Genomic DNA, 15,671 nt, shown 5'->3' with positions numbered 1-15,671 from the left:
GGCTGATTTAAAAAAAAACTAGCAAGATCAGAACTGATTAATACTTGGATGGAAGACTACTAGGAAAAAGCAGGGTTATAAGCTAGCTAGACCAAGAAGTCCAGAAAAAGATCCAGGAAGAATGCTGTGGCAAAACATTTTACATACATCTGCCAAGAAAATAACATGGATGTGACAAATAAGAATTTTGACTAGTGCCAGAGGGTGGGGAAAAGGATGGAACTCACAGTTCTTCTCTGGCTTTAGCTTAACAAACTGTACATATACAAATCTATACAATTTCAGTGGAGCTTTTGCACTGTCTTATCTGTTTCACTCAATCACTCTCTCCCTGTCTCTCTCCTGCAGCTTCTTTCTCTTCTTTCGCTTCTGGGCTCACTTCTATCCTAGAAAGGTGAACAGGAAGAGTAATTCTTTTTTGGGACTCCAGCATCTTGGTCAAACTGTCCTCGCTGATCTGTAATCTGCCCTCCTGAAACAATAGTGCTTTCCACCAGCTGTTCATTGGGCAGATCGCTTTCTCAGGCTCCTGCTTGCTCCTGCAAGATTGCCAACTGCAGACTGATCCTGCTTTGTACACATTACATCTATCACCAGTCCAAGCCATGCAAAAAATAACTCCAGGAGTGTCCAAACACTCTTCCTCAATGCTTCTGCCCATTTAGATATTCATAGCTAGAAGGCAAGTGTTTTACCTAGGCATGAACTGTCTGTGAGACACTGAGCGTGTTTTTTGTCCACCAGCCTTGAGACTACTACATCCCAACTCCATCAGGACAACTGATCTTGTCACAACCCAAAACTTACAGAGACTTACAAGGGCAGTATTAAATCTATTGCCTGGGGCCAGGAGTGTACAATGAAAGATCCAGGACTGTATGATACTGGTGGAAGTCTTTCCAAAAGAACTCTAAGTGAGATCCACTCTTAAAAAATGCTGCACAGCCCTTCTCTAAAAGCTTCTATAAGCAACTTGTGCAACTTGTAAGCGCCTCCCTCTCTCTGGGAGGGGTACTGAAGGAAACGCTTCTATAGAGAAATAGAATCATTCACTTACAACCCCTAAAAGATTCTCTGTCCAAAATTGCTAAAAATGGTAACAGGTTTTTTTCTGAATTGTGAGATGGGAAACACATAGAAATATAGCCTAAGTCTTGAAACATGATTGACATACGTATTAAAACAAAAAAGAATCCAAATCCCTCCAAAAACCCAAGGGGAAAAAGACGAAAAAATTCAGCATCAATACTTCTACTGCTGTGATCCTTGGCATCTCGGTAAATATTAAATGCAGACTCTGAATTTACATTAAAGGTGGGAAACAGCATCTTGGGTTCAAAAGCCAAAGGGCAACCAGTGTAACTCTTTCAGAATTAATGCTATATAAGGCCACTTTGTTTGTTTATTAATGTCAGAAGAATCACAACCAAAATAATGCATAGTATATGACATAAAATTTAAAATATTAAATACAAGATTAAATTATGTAGAAGTTAAACAGATCTTGTCCAGAAACTAGCAACATTAATTGCTTTCTGTTGTACTGCCATAAGGTCCTCAAGTGTGCATTGATCAGGGAACAAAGAACAGGTATAAATATGTGTTGTTGTCTGCATGTCGCTACAATCAGAAAATGCAGAAACCATTTTATTATACTGTGTTTCCCCCAAAATAAGACCTGGTCTTATTTTCTTTTGGCTCCGAAATAAGCACCAGGGCTTATTTTCGGAGGATGTCTTATTTTTTTCACATACAGGAAGCAGAGAGCACAGAGGCCAACAGAAGTGGGAGCACTGCTACTGCAGGCCCCACCCTCACCGTCCCACTGTCTACTTGCTTGCAACTACAACACACCAAACTCTTGGCATGCCCCAACCTCTGCCTGCCCTGCCTGCTGCCGGGACACTTCTCAGCCCCTGGCCACTGAGCAGCTGCCCGTGCTGCTGCTGGCCTCATGGGGGCTCTTCACTTTCCTGGCAGCGCTGCTTTCGGCCACCCTGTCGGGCTGCTCCTGCCTGGCACAGGGCAAGTCAGCCAAGATCTATGACCTCAGGAGCACCCCCCCACTGCCGGTGGAGCCGTGCCGCATCACACAGCTGGCACGAGAGCTGCAGCGCCCAACAGGGCCCAGCATGTTTTGGAAAGGAGGTAAAAATAAATCCTGCAATCTCTCATCACCACCGTGCAAAGCCCAGCATGGGCAATAGCAGCTGCGGCTTCTCCCTTCCAAACACGCCAGGATGTGATCTGAAAAAGACCCAGCCTGACCTGCTATTGAAATGCCTCTTATCTATGTTTCACTGCCTTCTGCAGTCAAGGCATGGCGGCAAGTACTGCTTTTTATTTTCAATGCACTCGCTGCTCACTTGCAGCAACTGGGACTGCTGTGGGTGGCACCCGCAGCAGGCGGAGGCAAAGGCACAGGGGCTGCCCACTCCATGTCCAGCAGCTGCTGCAAGCACATTTTGGGAAAGAGTTGGGAAATGTTTCAATAGTAGGTTAAGCCGGGTCTTATTCAGATCACATCCCGGCATGTTTTGGAAGGGACAAGGCACAGCTGCTGTTGCCCGGGATGTGATGTGAATAACACCCTGCCTGACCTGCTATTAAAACACTTCCCGAAAAGGAGAACAAACGGGAAGGGCACCCAGACTCATGGCGCTTTGTTTTGATTCAGGCGCTGCTGCTGACTTGGAAGGAGCGGCTTTTACATTTGCATGCCGTGTCTCCTGAGAGGTCTTGCGGAGAGGTGGGTGAGCCCCTCGTCCTTAGCTATGCGGCTGCTTCTCCTATTCTCCTCTGCTTCAACCCAGGCTAGGCCTCCATCCAGCAGCTAAGGATGAGGGCCTCACCCACCTCTTCACGAGGCCTCTCAGGAGACGTGGCATGCAAATCAAAACAAAGCACCCCAAGTCCGATCGCCCTTTCCATTTGTTCTCCCCTCCTCTCTCTCTCGCCCCCCTCTCCATCCCTGGGAACTGTGCAGGGGCAGGGGAAGGGCCATCAAGGGAATGCTGACAAGACACTCCCAGGAGAGGAAGAAGTGGCCCCACTGCTGCTGACCTGGAAGGAGTGGCTTTTACATTTGCACACCATGTCTCCTGAGAGGGTTTGCAGAAAGACAGGTGAGCACCTCATCCTTACCGTAGCTGCACAGCTTCTCCCCCCTCCCCTCTTTCTCCTCGGCTTCAGCCCAGCCTAGCCCTCCATCTCCCTCCTAGGAGGAGACCAAGTTTAAAGAGGATGGGAGGGTTGGGACAAATCTTCCAAGAAACAGACACTTCCTTCCGCACCAGGTTCCCACGAGCAAGCAGCCCTCGAGTGACTACTCTCCCTTTCCCTCCTTCTCCTTCCCCTTGCTTCTGAGGTGAGGAATGAAAAGCCCCATCGTTCCCAGCTGCCAGGACAAGGTTAGGGTACCTGCCTCACCATGCTTCTCCCGCACACATCCGCCTGGGAAAAGCGGTGGCTGTTCCTCATGCCGTGTTTGGGTCACTTTTGCAAAAGCGTGGGAACCCTCTCGGTAGTATTGGGCTTGTTTGTTTTGGGAAGCGGTAGCTATTTCATTATCTTGAGTTGGGGGGGCAACAAAAAGCAATAAATTGGAGCCGTGTCTCTTTAATTTCCCGTGAATGGATGGAGCGGCTGGATTGTGGTTTGCTGAGTGTGTGTGTGGTAACGCCGAGAGCCAAGTGCCAACCTTGGGGAGAGTTTACAGCGGGATGCCTGGATTTGCCGAGGTGGAAATGGATTTGGAGAAAGGGTTGTTTGTAAGCCCAACAAATGATCTCTTACTGGCCATAGGGGCTGGATGGATCCCTGCGGGGAAAAATCAAAGAGCCGGTTTGCTCTGATAGATGCGAAGGGGGACTTCTCCCTTGTGTGGATCCAGGGGGAGGGAGATTGTTCCTTCCGGATGATACTGTTGCCTTTGGAAAAGGTCAGGCTTTTGGGGAGATTTGGGGAAACACGGATACCAACTAAATTCTGCACTAAGTTGAATTGCCTTCAAATGAATCCTTCAAATCTGAATGTCATCTTCAAGTGAATCTTTATATACCACACATTTCTGTGGCAAGAGACTATAATCCAGCTGTTCACATCTAAAAGTAAACTTTGGACATTTTTCCAAAGTATCACAAATATCTAATCATTCGTGATGACACTAGAAGGAATGGTCCATATTTGCTCTTTTTGTTTTTGCCTGACTTTATATAGACACGTTGTGATTGTTGTGTTAAATTCATCCCATAAAACAAAACATTGATATTAGCATGCAAATATAGACTCAATAATTTTATACTTGAGATGAATATATTCTGAAGAGGAAAAAACGTAAACCTTGTATTACCTGTTCTCCCTCAGTTTCTGGATATATTTATACTTATCAGTCAGTGAACCATTGGATGTAATCACTGCCTAGAAAAGTACATGAGAGACATAATTACTCTCCTTACAATTGACCTTGGTGTGCAGATTTCTTTTTTAAAGTGTGTGGAAGAAAGACAATTGATTTATAAGACTTACATCTCTAACTACAGGCGAGTAATTCTGGCTTTCCAGGGACTCTGAAGCATCAGAGAGGAGCTGTGGAGAACAAGGTTTTCTGTCAGAATACTTGCTTTCACATAGACACACATCCTCAGATACGTAATTATGTTGGAAGGTAAGAGAACCTTGAAAAATGTTTATTAAAAATGTAGGAACTGTCAAGACAGAAACTCAGATGAAAACGCTGGCAGCATGGTAGTAGCCACATTATTTTGAAAATGTTAATTGGCAATTAAAACTTTTCTAGGGTTAACTTCTCTACCTTTTAACTTATTATTAACGGCACTGAGGTGAGAAAGATACAAGCACAATATATTTTTATACCAGGGACTATATTATATAAAGAGGAAAACCGGTTGCAACTTTTTATCAGAAGGATGCGCGTGGTCTGCGACGCACTAGAAAAGCTGGAAGGCAGGGAGTGGGATTAGATAGAATAATGACAAAATACAAACAAAAAGCCAAATCTACAAGACATTCTCTGATAATTACAGGTTTCACCTAAAAGGCAAGAGACGCAAGAACTATGATTCTTGGAAAGTAGTATAAAAGATTATTCTTTTTGCTTGAGTAAGATTTGGAAAGGAACTAAGTTTAACAGAAAAAAGTTTTCATATCACAATAACAAAGAAACTATTTAGGAAACTATAAACAACCAGCTTAACAACTGGATTTTAACAGAAGCACTGTGTAAAATAGGGGTAAGCAAACTGATATCAGACCAATAACTGTGAATGTTGTAGTCTAATATATTTGAATAATTCTCTATAGGAAAGGAATAATTTGCACTGGAAGCACCATAAAATACTTTTGATGTGCTATGAAGACACTTGAAGTCCATTTCTAGCCAACAGATTTGCTTAGTTTTATGTGAGATTATCCCAAATTCAGTCACTGGTGTCTCTATTTTAAGATGTACTTAGAATCCAAATTCATTAAAATTTGATATTTAACATATATTTATTTTTAATAGCTATTTTGAAAATAGTATCCTCAAAACAGTCAATAATGCTGTTATTTATTTAATTCATTGTTTTCATGTCATTCAATTAGTGATTTAAGATATGGGATTGCTGCCTAGTATCTGGAAAATCATTGCAATAGAAATGGCCCTCTCAAGATAAGATCTTTCCTAACCTCTATTTATCAGTTGTCAGAAAATTGTTTTATTGGCTGAATCAATAACGATAAAAGTAAAATCGGGCTAACTATAGTTGCCAGAGGCATCGATAGGATTGGATGCTTTCGTCAAATGTCAAAAGCGTTGCTGCACCTTTGTGACATGTGTCACATTATTCAAAAGTACCAATAGAAAAGCTAAACAGGGAAAGAAAGACCATGTTCCACTCAAGCAACCAACACCCAGTTAAGCAGAAATTAACAGCAGACAAAATCTAGCAAAACCCCCAATACCCTATTCAAGAAACTATGAGGAGAAAACCGCATCCCTATCAACAGTGGTAGGGCAAGCTAATACATATGTATATAAACAGGGAGTAAACTGTACACTCACTAGCTCTGATGAAATTACCTACTCAGGTAATAAAACACCTGAAAGCAAACAACCAAGTTCAGAGACTCCACAAATAGAGTTATTACTTTACCGAACTCTACCCAAAATATATTTTCAGTGCAAATTAAAGCTGTATTAAATATTGTAACCATTAGCTGCAAGTGTTCCTGTATTGATTTTCTGCTGTCTAAGTTTTCACTGATTTTACCATAACTATTTACAGCTGTTTTTTCTCTCAATCCAATAAAACCCATTTTCCATTTTAAAATATCACAAACGTAAATATCACGACATCAGTCAATCAGATTGCAGTCCATTGCAATTATCCATTGCAATTTTTTAAAAAATGTTTCATTAGCCATCTTTTGAAGAACTGCCCAAATTAGCACAGATGAAAAGAGCCATCATAATTTAGCTAGGAAGACAACTTTAATGAAACTGCTCCTTCTATGATATACTGTACATATGCAACTTTGAACTCCCACATTTTTTATCCCCAGATGATGCATTTTTCTCAATCAATGTGAGCAGAGGAAGAAAAAAAAGCTGTCCAACTATATTTGAAAATATTAAAACTTTAGCAAGAAGAAAAAGAGTATCTAGAAATCAATTCATGAAAGCCCGTTACATTTTACAGCAGATTTCTTTTATTCTGAATAGTCCAAAAGGTGCATCATCTACTTACCATTTCTTCAATATAGGGGAATAGCATGTCTCCAAAACATTCTGTTGACTCTATAGGAAGCTGAGCTGGTAGGTTATCAATAGAACACATCAAAATCCCAGATCCCTCCACACTGGAAGAGAGAGACATTCCATGTAATAAACAGCCAAAAAGATGCTATGGATGGAGTTGGGGAGAAAATAACTGTCTCTTAAGATTGAGGAGACCACCTATCAGATAGGGTCTAGGTCCTAGGAAATGCTAGGGAGGATGATCTACTTCCCAAATCTTAAAGTAAGCAGTACACAAAATTAAAAAAAAAATCTCTCTTCCAAAAGGTCTGATGAATTTTTGCACACTATTTAAGAGAACCCCTCCCCTTCCAGAGTGGTTTGAGAAGAGGCTCATATACAAATGACTGCCAAGAAAGGGGTGGTGAGAGAGGGAAGTTTTATTTCCAGAAATTTCTTAAACAAAATTATTTTGGCATCCCTAATGCTTGATTACATTCATCCTACTTAAGTAAAGGATTCCAAAACCACTATTAAAAAGACACACAAAAAAACCCAGTACAAAATTTAAGAATAAAATCTCTTACCTGTCATGATTAATATGCTGGTCAGCATCGTACATACAGAATGGACTATCAATTGTTGTACATTCTGTCATAAATTCTATAGATCCTTCAGTGTCTGCTGAGATGTCACATATTGCAACAAGTCTAGAATTGAGTAAAACAAAATAACAATCCATTGACAAAAAAATATCCCTCAGAATAATGAAATACAGGTAGTCCTAGACTTACAACAGTTCATTTAGTAACCGTTCAAAGTTACAATGGCACTGACAAAAATGACTTATGACCGTTATTCACGCTTACGGCTGCAGTTGCAGAATCCCTGTGGTCACGTGATCAAAATTCAGATGCTTATTTATGACAGTTGCAGTGTCCCAGGATCACTGGGACCTTCTGACAAGCAAAGTCAATGGGGAAACCATATTCACTTAACAACTGTGTTACTAACTTAACAACTGCAATGATTCACTTAACAACTGTGGCAAGAAAGGTGGTAAAATGGGCCAGAACTCACTTAGCAAATGTTTCACTTAGCAACATAAATTTTGGGCTCACTTGTGGTCATAAGTCGAGGACTACCTGTATGTCATTATGGATAAGTGAAAAAAATTGCTATCTTCAGAAATTATATGAATTATATTTTTGAATACATGTAAGAACTTCTAACCATGTTCGAACTCAGGGGTGTCAAACTGCTGGCCTGTGGGCCGGACGCGTCATCCGGAAGCCGCACCCACCCTATTGCCAGCAATGGCGAAACTCTCCCAATACGTTGTGCGACGTCACATGATGTCGCAAGTTTGACATGTCTGTTCTAACTGGACAATGATGCAAATTAGGAGTTTTTAGAGACAGCTTCCTCTGTCTCTCTCTGCATGTATGTGTCTATTCAACATTACTTATAGCTTATATAGTGAGGTTGATTTAACTACATTCATCTAAGCAAGATTTTCATTAATCATAAAAAATGATAAGGCTGGAAACCTGAGAAGCATTCCAGGGTAAAATTAAAAGGGAATGAAAGCAGTGGGGAAGAATGCTAACATAATGCTAGTCACACAGGTAAAGTTTAGATGTAAGTACTCAGTGGGTTAGGCCGCTGAGCTTGTCGATCAGATGGTCGGCAGTTTGGCGGATCGAATCCCGAGTGCCGCATAACAGAGTGAGCGCCTGTTATTCGTCCCAGCTTCTGCCAACCTAGCAGTTCGAAAGCATGTAAAAATGCAAGTAGAAAAATAGGGACCACTACGGTGGGAAGGTAACAGCGTTCCGTGCACCTTTGGCATCTAGTCATGCCAGCCACATGACCACGGAGACGTCCTTGGACTCTTCGGCTTTGAAACGGAGATGAGCACCGGCCCCTAGAGTCGGAAACGACTAGCACACATGTGCGGGGGAACCTTTACCTTTACTTACAGTAGTATGAATATTTTTTTCTATTTATTTTGGGTATTTTTAAAGGTATATTGAAAATCAAGACTGCAGAAAGTGATATGCCTAACATTAATGAAATCATAACGCAATAACCACATACAGTAGGTCATATTAAGATAGAGATAGGTAACTGTTGTCATCCAAATAGTTTGGATTCATTTTTATCAGCACCAACTACCAAGGCTAGTGACAAGAAACTGTATAAATCCAAACTATCTGAGGTCACCAGGTTACCTAAACAAGATAGAGAAGTGTAGCTGAATCCATATGAATATCTGAACTCACTAGAGAAAAAAATTGATTATTATTAGCAGTAACAGAAAAGTTACTGAGTTGGTAAGAATAGACTAGAAGGATGCCAATTTAGTCAACTATGACTTCAGTACAGAATTATTCATTAGAAATATAATTCCAGGATCCTTCCCAGACAGCCCCTACAACTGGGATTAAATGTGTCCCTTTCTAGAATTGATGTATTCTATTCAAACTCAAATGATTGATCTATAAATCTTGACATCATTTGAAAACATGCTATTTGTGAGGATTTTAACTTCTTCAGATTGGCAAAGAATTCTTCAATGTTACCTATCAACAGGCAAAGAACTTTTCATCCTAACTTATCTGCAGTTTTGAAACTGCCATGCTTGCCGTAACAAGTTTTAAATTATATCTGCCCTATATTTGTTGCTGACAGGCCGTTTAATGTTCTCCTTATAAATTGGGAAAAGCTATTTTATTACTAAGGGACGCGGTGGCTCAGAGGGTTAGGACGCTGAGCTTGTCGATCAGATGGTCGGCAGTTTGGCGGGTCGAATCCTGAGTGCCACGTAACAGAGTGAGCGCCTGTTGCTCGTCCCAGCTTCTGCCAACCTAGCAGTTTGAAAGCACGTAAAAATGCAAGTAGAAAAATAGGGACCACTACGGTGGGAAGGTAACAGCGTTCCGTGCCAGTCATGCCAGCCACATGACCATGGAGACATCCTCGGACAAGTGCTGGCTCTTCGGCTTTGAAACGGAGATGAGCACCGGCCCCTAGAGTTGGAAACGACTAGCATGCATGTGCGGGGGAACCTTTACCTTTACCTTATTTTATTACTATTTGTCTTTATTGTACAGGTGAGATATATTTAACTAACAACTAGATAAATTAATTGTCACTGTTACTCTGCCAGCCTAGCCAGCATGACTAATAATGGGAATGATGAAGATAGTAGCTGAAGAACATAATTTGGCATCTGGCTACTCTGGATACATTAGGGCCAGTTCTCCAATCATCTGTCCTGCAACCTACAGTGCATTCTCTCATCATGTTCCAGAACATCAGAGCATCTTCTGGAGTAATGTTAAAATGGCATATAGGGAATCACAGACGGAAAGGGCGTTGCTTTTCCAATGCTTTTCCAGCTTCTTCTTTCAGTGCCAGTCAAGCTGGTTGCCACTCCATCCATCCATCCCACTGTGAGACTGAGCTGGTTTGTTTCCAGATCATGTCCCAGTTAAAACATCTTACTTGTGCGGCAATTCAGGACAGCCCTCTGTAGCAGCAGGAGAAGGCTGGAGAGGAGTCAAAAGCTTTCGAGCATCCTGCCTGTTTAGCAAGCGCGGGGAGTTCTGCTCCCAGTAGATTCCATTTATCACGCAGGTAGCATAGGGTGCAATCTGTAAATGAAACTGTATTTTACTTATTCCCTGTGGTGTCAAATATACATGAGTCAAATTAGTTATTTGAATGGCTGTTTCCATCAACTGAATGCCTTGCGCTTATTTTGACATCAAAAGATTTGGGTGCAGCACAGGCTGCCTGATAACAGGGGGTCAATCAAGATGGACCTCCTTTTACAATGCTGAATACTTGAGATTGTACCACTCTGATTCCCACCTCCAGGAAAATTATCCTTTCCCTATGCCCAGTGCTTTTTTTGTAAAAAAAAGAAAGAAAGAAAGAAAAAAAAGGTGCCGAAACATACATCTTGTTAATCTTTTATTTAAAAAATTATATATCCAGTTAACATAAATTTAATTTATTGTATTTAATGCAAATGTTCATAGTGAATTCCAAAGTTTACAGGAGGTGCCTCCACCCACGCCACAGCCCTGCGGCAGCCTGAATCCGGGACCTATGGAAACGCAGGAGCCCGGCAGCAGCTTGCCCCTTGCATTCCTTGACCCAGAGGGCTTGGAACTGGGGCGCTTCTGCCAGTCAGCAAGAAGTCGAGCCACAAGCACTGCAGCAGCAGCCTAGCCAAGATTGGCACCACCGAAGCCAGCCTAGTGTCTAGCAGGAATCTGCACTGCCCACCTCCCCTGCATGCTCGGCCTGCTAAACCTCATATCTAGCCGGGTGATCGATTTAGCAAAGGCACAGAGGGAGGCAGGTAGTGCAGACTCACCATGCATGAGAAGTTGGCGAAGGAGGAAGCAAGTGGCAACCCCAGCAGCAAGAAGGTCTGCCGAAGTGAGCGGAGTCTGTGTGTGTGCCTGCCTTGCAAAGCAGGTGCACACACAGACTCCGCTCTTTTCGGCAGGCCTTCTTGCCGCTGGGGTTGCCAACTGCCTTCCTCCTCATGCGTGCCTGCTACACGCTCACCTGTCAGCTGTCCTCACCACGCCTCAGATCCGTTGCAGCATGCCGTGGAGAGCAGGTCTGGCTCAGGCAAGGCAGGCGCACACAGAGACTCCGCTCTTTTCAGTGGCCCTTCTTGCCACTGGGGCTGCCACTTGCTTCCTCCTTCGCCAACTTCTCCTGCACGGAGAATCTGCACCACCTGCCTCCCCCCTGTGCCTTTGCTAAATCGATCACCTGGCTAGCAATGAGGTTTAGCAGGCTAAGCGGGCAGGCAGAGGCACGTGGGGAGGTGGGCAGTGCAGATTCCCTGTGCAGGAGACCAGAGTTTGTTTTTCCCGCTGCCAGATTTTCGCTGCCATACTGTTTAAGTTTCTTTAAAGTTTACTTGATGCAGAACAGGAAGGATCTGCATTCTGCATTAAGTAATCTTTAAAGAAACTTAAACAGTATGGCAGCGAAAATCTGGCAGCAGGGGGAAAACCCCGGTGTTTTGAGATTGCAGACTGGCGTGCATGCATAAGCCTCCAATCTCCTTGCTTGCTGCAAAGCCAAATTGGCGTCCTCGGGCTGCTCCTTCCAGACCATTTCGGAGCCGGTCCAAAAGCGAAGGGAATGGTTCCCACCCCACCCAATCACTGCAGGGCTTCATTTCCAAAGACCCTCTGCACAGGCTCCAGACAAACCAAGATCTGGGACTGAAAAAGCAGCAATGGGAGCAAAGGGTTGTTCAAAGAAGAAGAAAGTGGAAGAAGTCACTACCGAACTGGCGAGGTGTGATGGGTGTCGGGGCGTGGTAGGCCTGGCTATGGGGGTCCTTTGGCATGGTAAGTGGGGAGCATGGGGCAGCTGCCCCCCTCCCCCACCTACCTCATGGCAGAGGCCCCCTGCCTCCCCCCTTGCAGAGAACCAGTTGTTAAATCTCACCACTGGGTCTACCTTTACATCTGACCAATACATAATTAATATATTATTATTCATAATAATACCTCCGAATCACAAGACATTGGCTTTATTATCAATCTTCCTCTCTGCAGTTTGAATATAAAGTATAAAAGACTAGAAAGAGATTTTCGGAGACATCCCAGCCTTTGAACTACCCAAGGAACCAAAACAGCAAAGTTTCGCTATTGGGCAAGCTTCCACGCCAGGCGCCTTTCTTTCCTCTCACTTCACCTCTTTTTAACTTCACACCCCACCTTCTGTAAGGGAAGACAAAAGGCTCGCTCATCCTCTCATGAAGGGTGGCCTCCATGTTTATGTGTCTCCCACCCCCACTATCGGCTTCCACACCACATGGCCTGACCCAGCCAATCAAGCCATGCTCTGGTGCCTCATGGCTCCTCCTAGAGGAGGAGGACAGTGCTGGAGGGGACCCTGCCTGGGTGGGCTCGCACCGTACCGCCAGTGGGGCATTTTCAAAAGCAAATGAGGATAGGAAGGACAACAATAGGAAAAGAATGCAACTCTGGAAAATCCATCGAAAAATGACCAAAAAACCCCTGCCTATGCCACTGAACAGGGACCCTTTGGTGATAATTGGGAGAGAATTTTGGTGACAGCAACCTGGTTCCTTCTGAAGCTGATATTTTTAACCATTGAGGGCTACATGAAAATTATGGGCTTTCCAGAAGTAGATCTAGATAATTAAGAGTTAAAGAACCCTCCCCTCCAAAAAAAATAAAAAAGCTTTGTTCAGGTAGGATATGTTGCCAAGAATTGCCAGCATTAGCATGAATTTCAGGCAATGTTTGATGACTAGAGGGCAGGTGCTCACAATCTCTGGTGAATGTCAAAGAACAAGTAACTCCTAACATGGAAAAACTAGAGGTCCTACTTACATCATTGTTAAACCGTGATGTATAGAGTTCTGGATGCTTGTCATAATCTACTGGATCATATACCCCATCAGTTTTCCTTACAAGATGATGGTGTCGACTTAGTACTGTTCCATATACTTTTCTAAGGTCTGTGATGAAACAGATAGTAAATCAAATAAAGATGCTACTACAAAGTGCAAATTTCTAATGCACATATGATTGATTTAGTAGTACCTCCAGTTCTAGAGACCTCCTTCAATTCATGGGGTTCCACAAACTCACAAGGCAGAGCATTAAACATTTCCTGGGCACCCTGCAGATAAAAGCATAAGACTTTAGAAATAATGCAAGGCAATGGGAAATAATATTTATACTAAAGGCCTTTGTATATTATACTTTATAGAGCCAGTATGCTGAGTCAATAATGAGTCAATAATGGTATGATGCTCAAATTGGCCAAGGAAAAATGCCATTCAAATCCTACCTGACTTTAGATCACCACTGCCTCCTTCTCAATCCTCGTTCTCATTTCTTGCTCCCTGTAGACCCTACTACTCCAATCCAAAGCTCACGTGAGGTAAGATATTACAGAGAAGGACCACAGACCACAAAAGGACATTTGTTTCCCCGTGTTATTTCAAACTCCAAGGGGCAAAATATCTGCTTTCAGCCTAGGAATCCTATGGGGAGATCTGAGAAAGCCTCTAAAATCCTGGAGATTCCACCACCGAGTATACACTGTCCCAATGTGGGATATAGTCAGTTTTAATATGACTAAACGTTTGTAGCCCATTTTCATTTACCTTTGAAAAAAAGGAATGAGGAAAATGTGTGTTGAGTCTTGTGGAATCTTTATAATGAGATATACATTTAATAAATAAATTAAATAATACACCTATTTTGCCCTTACTTTCTTTCCACAAAGCATTAAAAAAATCTTACTGGCTAATATCAACTTTGTAAATGAAATTTCATATTGGACTCCTAATTTACCTTTCTGACTGTTGCAGGAGTGTTTATACTGTTTGAGGCCATAAAGCTGTGAGTGTGTGTTTTTAAAAAGTCTATTGTTTGTGTGTGTCTGTCTCGGGGGGGGGGAGAGACTTTACACTTAAGTCTTTTGCAAAACTCCATCCAGTTCTGATGAACTGTGGTTCCATAGAAAACACATTGAAAACAACTGGCATATTTGACTATCAAGACAGCTCACAACAATAAGAGAGATTTAGTCATATCTGCAGCGATGGTCCTTGGGCCAAAAGAAAAAGGTAAGAACAAGGCATCAGGAATGACGACCATGAGTTTTCCTCTTTGATATAAGGGCAATGCCTTGTTCTATCTGCCACCTGGGGCAACCACATTACTGCACTGAGTATTTATAAGGTAAAAAGCAAAGGTAAAGGTTCCCCTGCACATGCATGCTAGTTGTTTCCGACTCTAGGGGCCGGTGCTCATCTCTGTTTCAAAGCCGAAGAGCCAGCGCTTGTCCGAGGACGTCTCCATGGTCATGACTAGACGCCAAAGGCGCACGGAACGCTGTTACCTTCCCACCATAGTGGTCCCTATTTTTCTACTTGCATTTTTACATGCTTTCGAACTGCTAGGTTGGCAGAAGCTGGGACGAGTAACAGGCGCTCACTCTGTTCGCGGCACTCGGCATTCGACCCGCCAAACTGCCGACCTTCTGATCGACAAGCTCAGCGTCCTAACCCACTGAGCCACCGTGTCCCTTGTATTTATAAGGTAGATAGGTATTATGTACTTCTAAAAACTATTTATTACCCTGATCTAGATAATAGTGTATGGTTTCAGCGAGAAAATGTATTAATGTGGGATATTTGTGTCTTACCTTAGACACATTGCCAGTTCCTGTAAACACAAATGTGAGGGGCCCAATAGATTTTGGCATCAAGCCTAAGGAAATTTCATAGCCAGCATCCCGAACTGCTTGAACAGCCTGGCTGCTATTTCTATAATTGTGGGCCATACCAATATGCTGAAACCAAAGACAGAAGACTGTTGTCAGTAACACTTTCAGAAAGGTTAAAAATGCTTATAATCCAACATTTGGCTGGCAGTTTGGTACATAGTCTTACCATGAATGGGGTATGATGTCCCAAAGCAAGGAAACGTAATCCCATTCCATGTAAAATATTGATCATACCTGGATTAGAATTGCAATACATCCAATTATTAATCATATGCTGCAATCATGTTGCCAAAAAAAATCAGTGTTGAAACATAAAGGAATTGAAATATCTTATATATCAAAATTATATCATCATCCTTTCCAAAACAGGTCAGTTATGAAGTTTAGAAGTCCCTTCAAACCTTTATCAAAAAAATTACTAGGAATGAGGGGAACTCTAGCCTCTAGTGTTTGAAAGATTCCTGTTGGAGAAAGTTGCTATCTATTCTTATCTAAAAATGAGCCAGACCAGATCCTACACATAAATGTAATCTCCTATTCAAATAAATACTGGATAAGATAATCTATTACTTATCCTATTGATTAGATATTGTGGACCATCCACTCCTGCGTGAGGCAT

At 42.6% G+C, this 15,671-nt stretch overlaps 1 protein-coding gene across 2 annotated transcripts in view; it reads right to left on the bottom strand.

The window, feature by feature from the left end:
- Positions 1–15,671, bottom strand: part of AASS (aminoadipate-semialdehyde synthase) — a 53,994-nt gene that overhangs the window by 27,934 nt on the left and 10,389 nt on the right. For both annotated transcript variants that reach the window (XM_081331180.1, XM_081331181.1), the window contains exons 5-13: positions 15,219–15,286; positions 14,972–15,118; positions 13,357–13,435; positions 13,144–13,271; positions 10,250–10,398; positions 7,327–7,449; positions 6,750–6,861; positions 4,528–4,587; positions 4,352–4,419 (exon numbers count right to left, since the gene is read on the bottom strand). In XM_081331180.1, coding sequence (XP_081187306.1) covers positions 4,352–4,419; positions 4,528–4,587; positions 6,750–6,861; positions 7,327–7,449; positions 10,250–10,398; positions 13,144–13,271; positions 13,357–13,435; positions 14,972–15,118; positions 15,219–15,286 — 934 coding nt within the window. The remainder of the gene's footprint in view (positions 1–4,351; positions 4,420–4,527; positions 4,588–6,749; positions 6,862–7,326; positions 7,450–10,249; positions 10,399–13,143; positions 13,272–13,356; positions 13,436–14,971; positions 15,119–15,218; positions 15,287–15,671) is intronic.

This window comes from Vipera berus, assembly GCF_964194415.1.
Source record: "Vipera berus genome assembly, chromosome: 6".
In the NCBI taxonomy this organism is placed as follows: domain Eukaryota; kingdom Metazoa; phylum Chordata; class Lepidosauria; order Squamata; family Viperidae; genus Vipera; species Vipera berus.
Note: the sequence above shows the minus strand (reverse complement) of the source record. Positions and strands in the feature narration are given on the sequence as shown.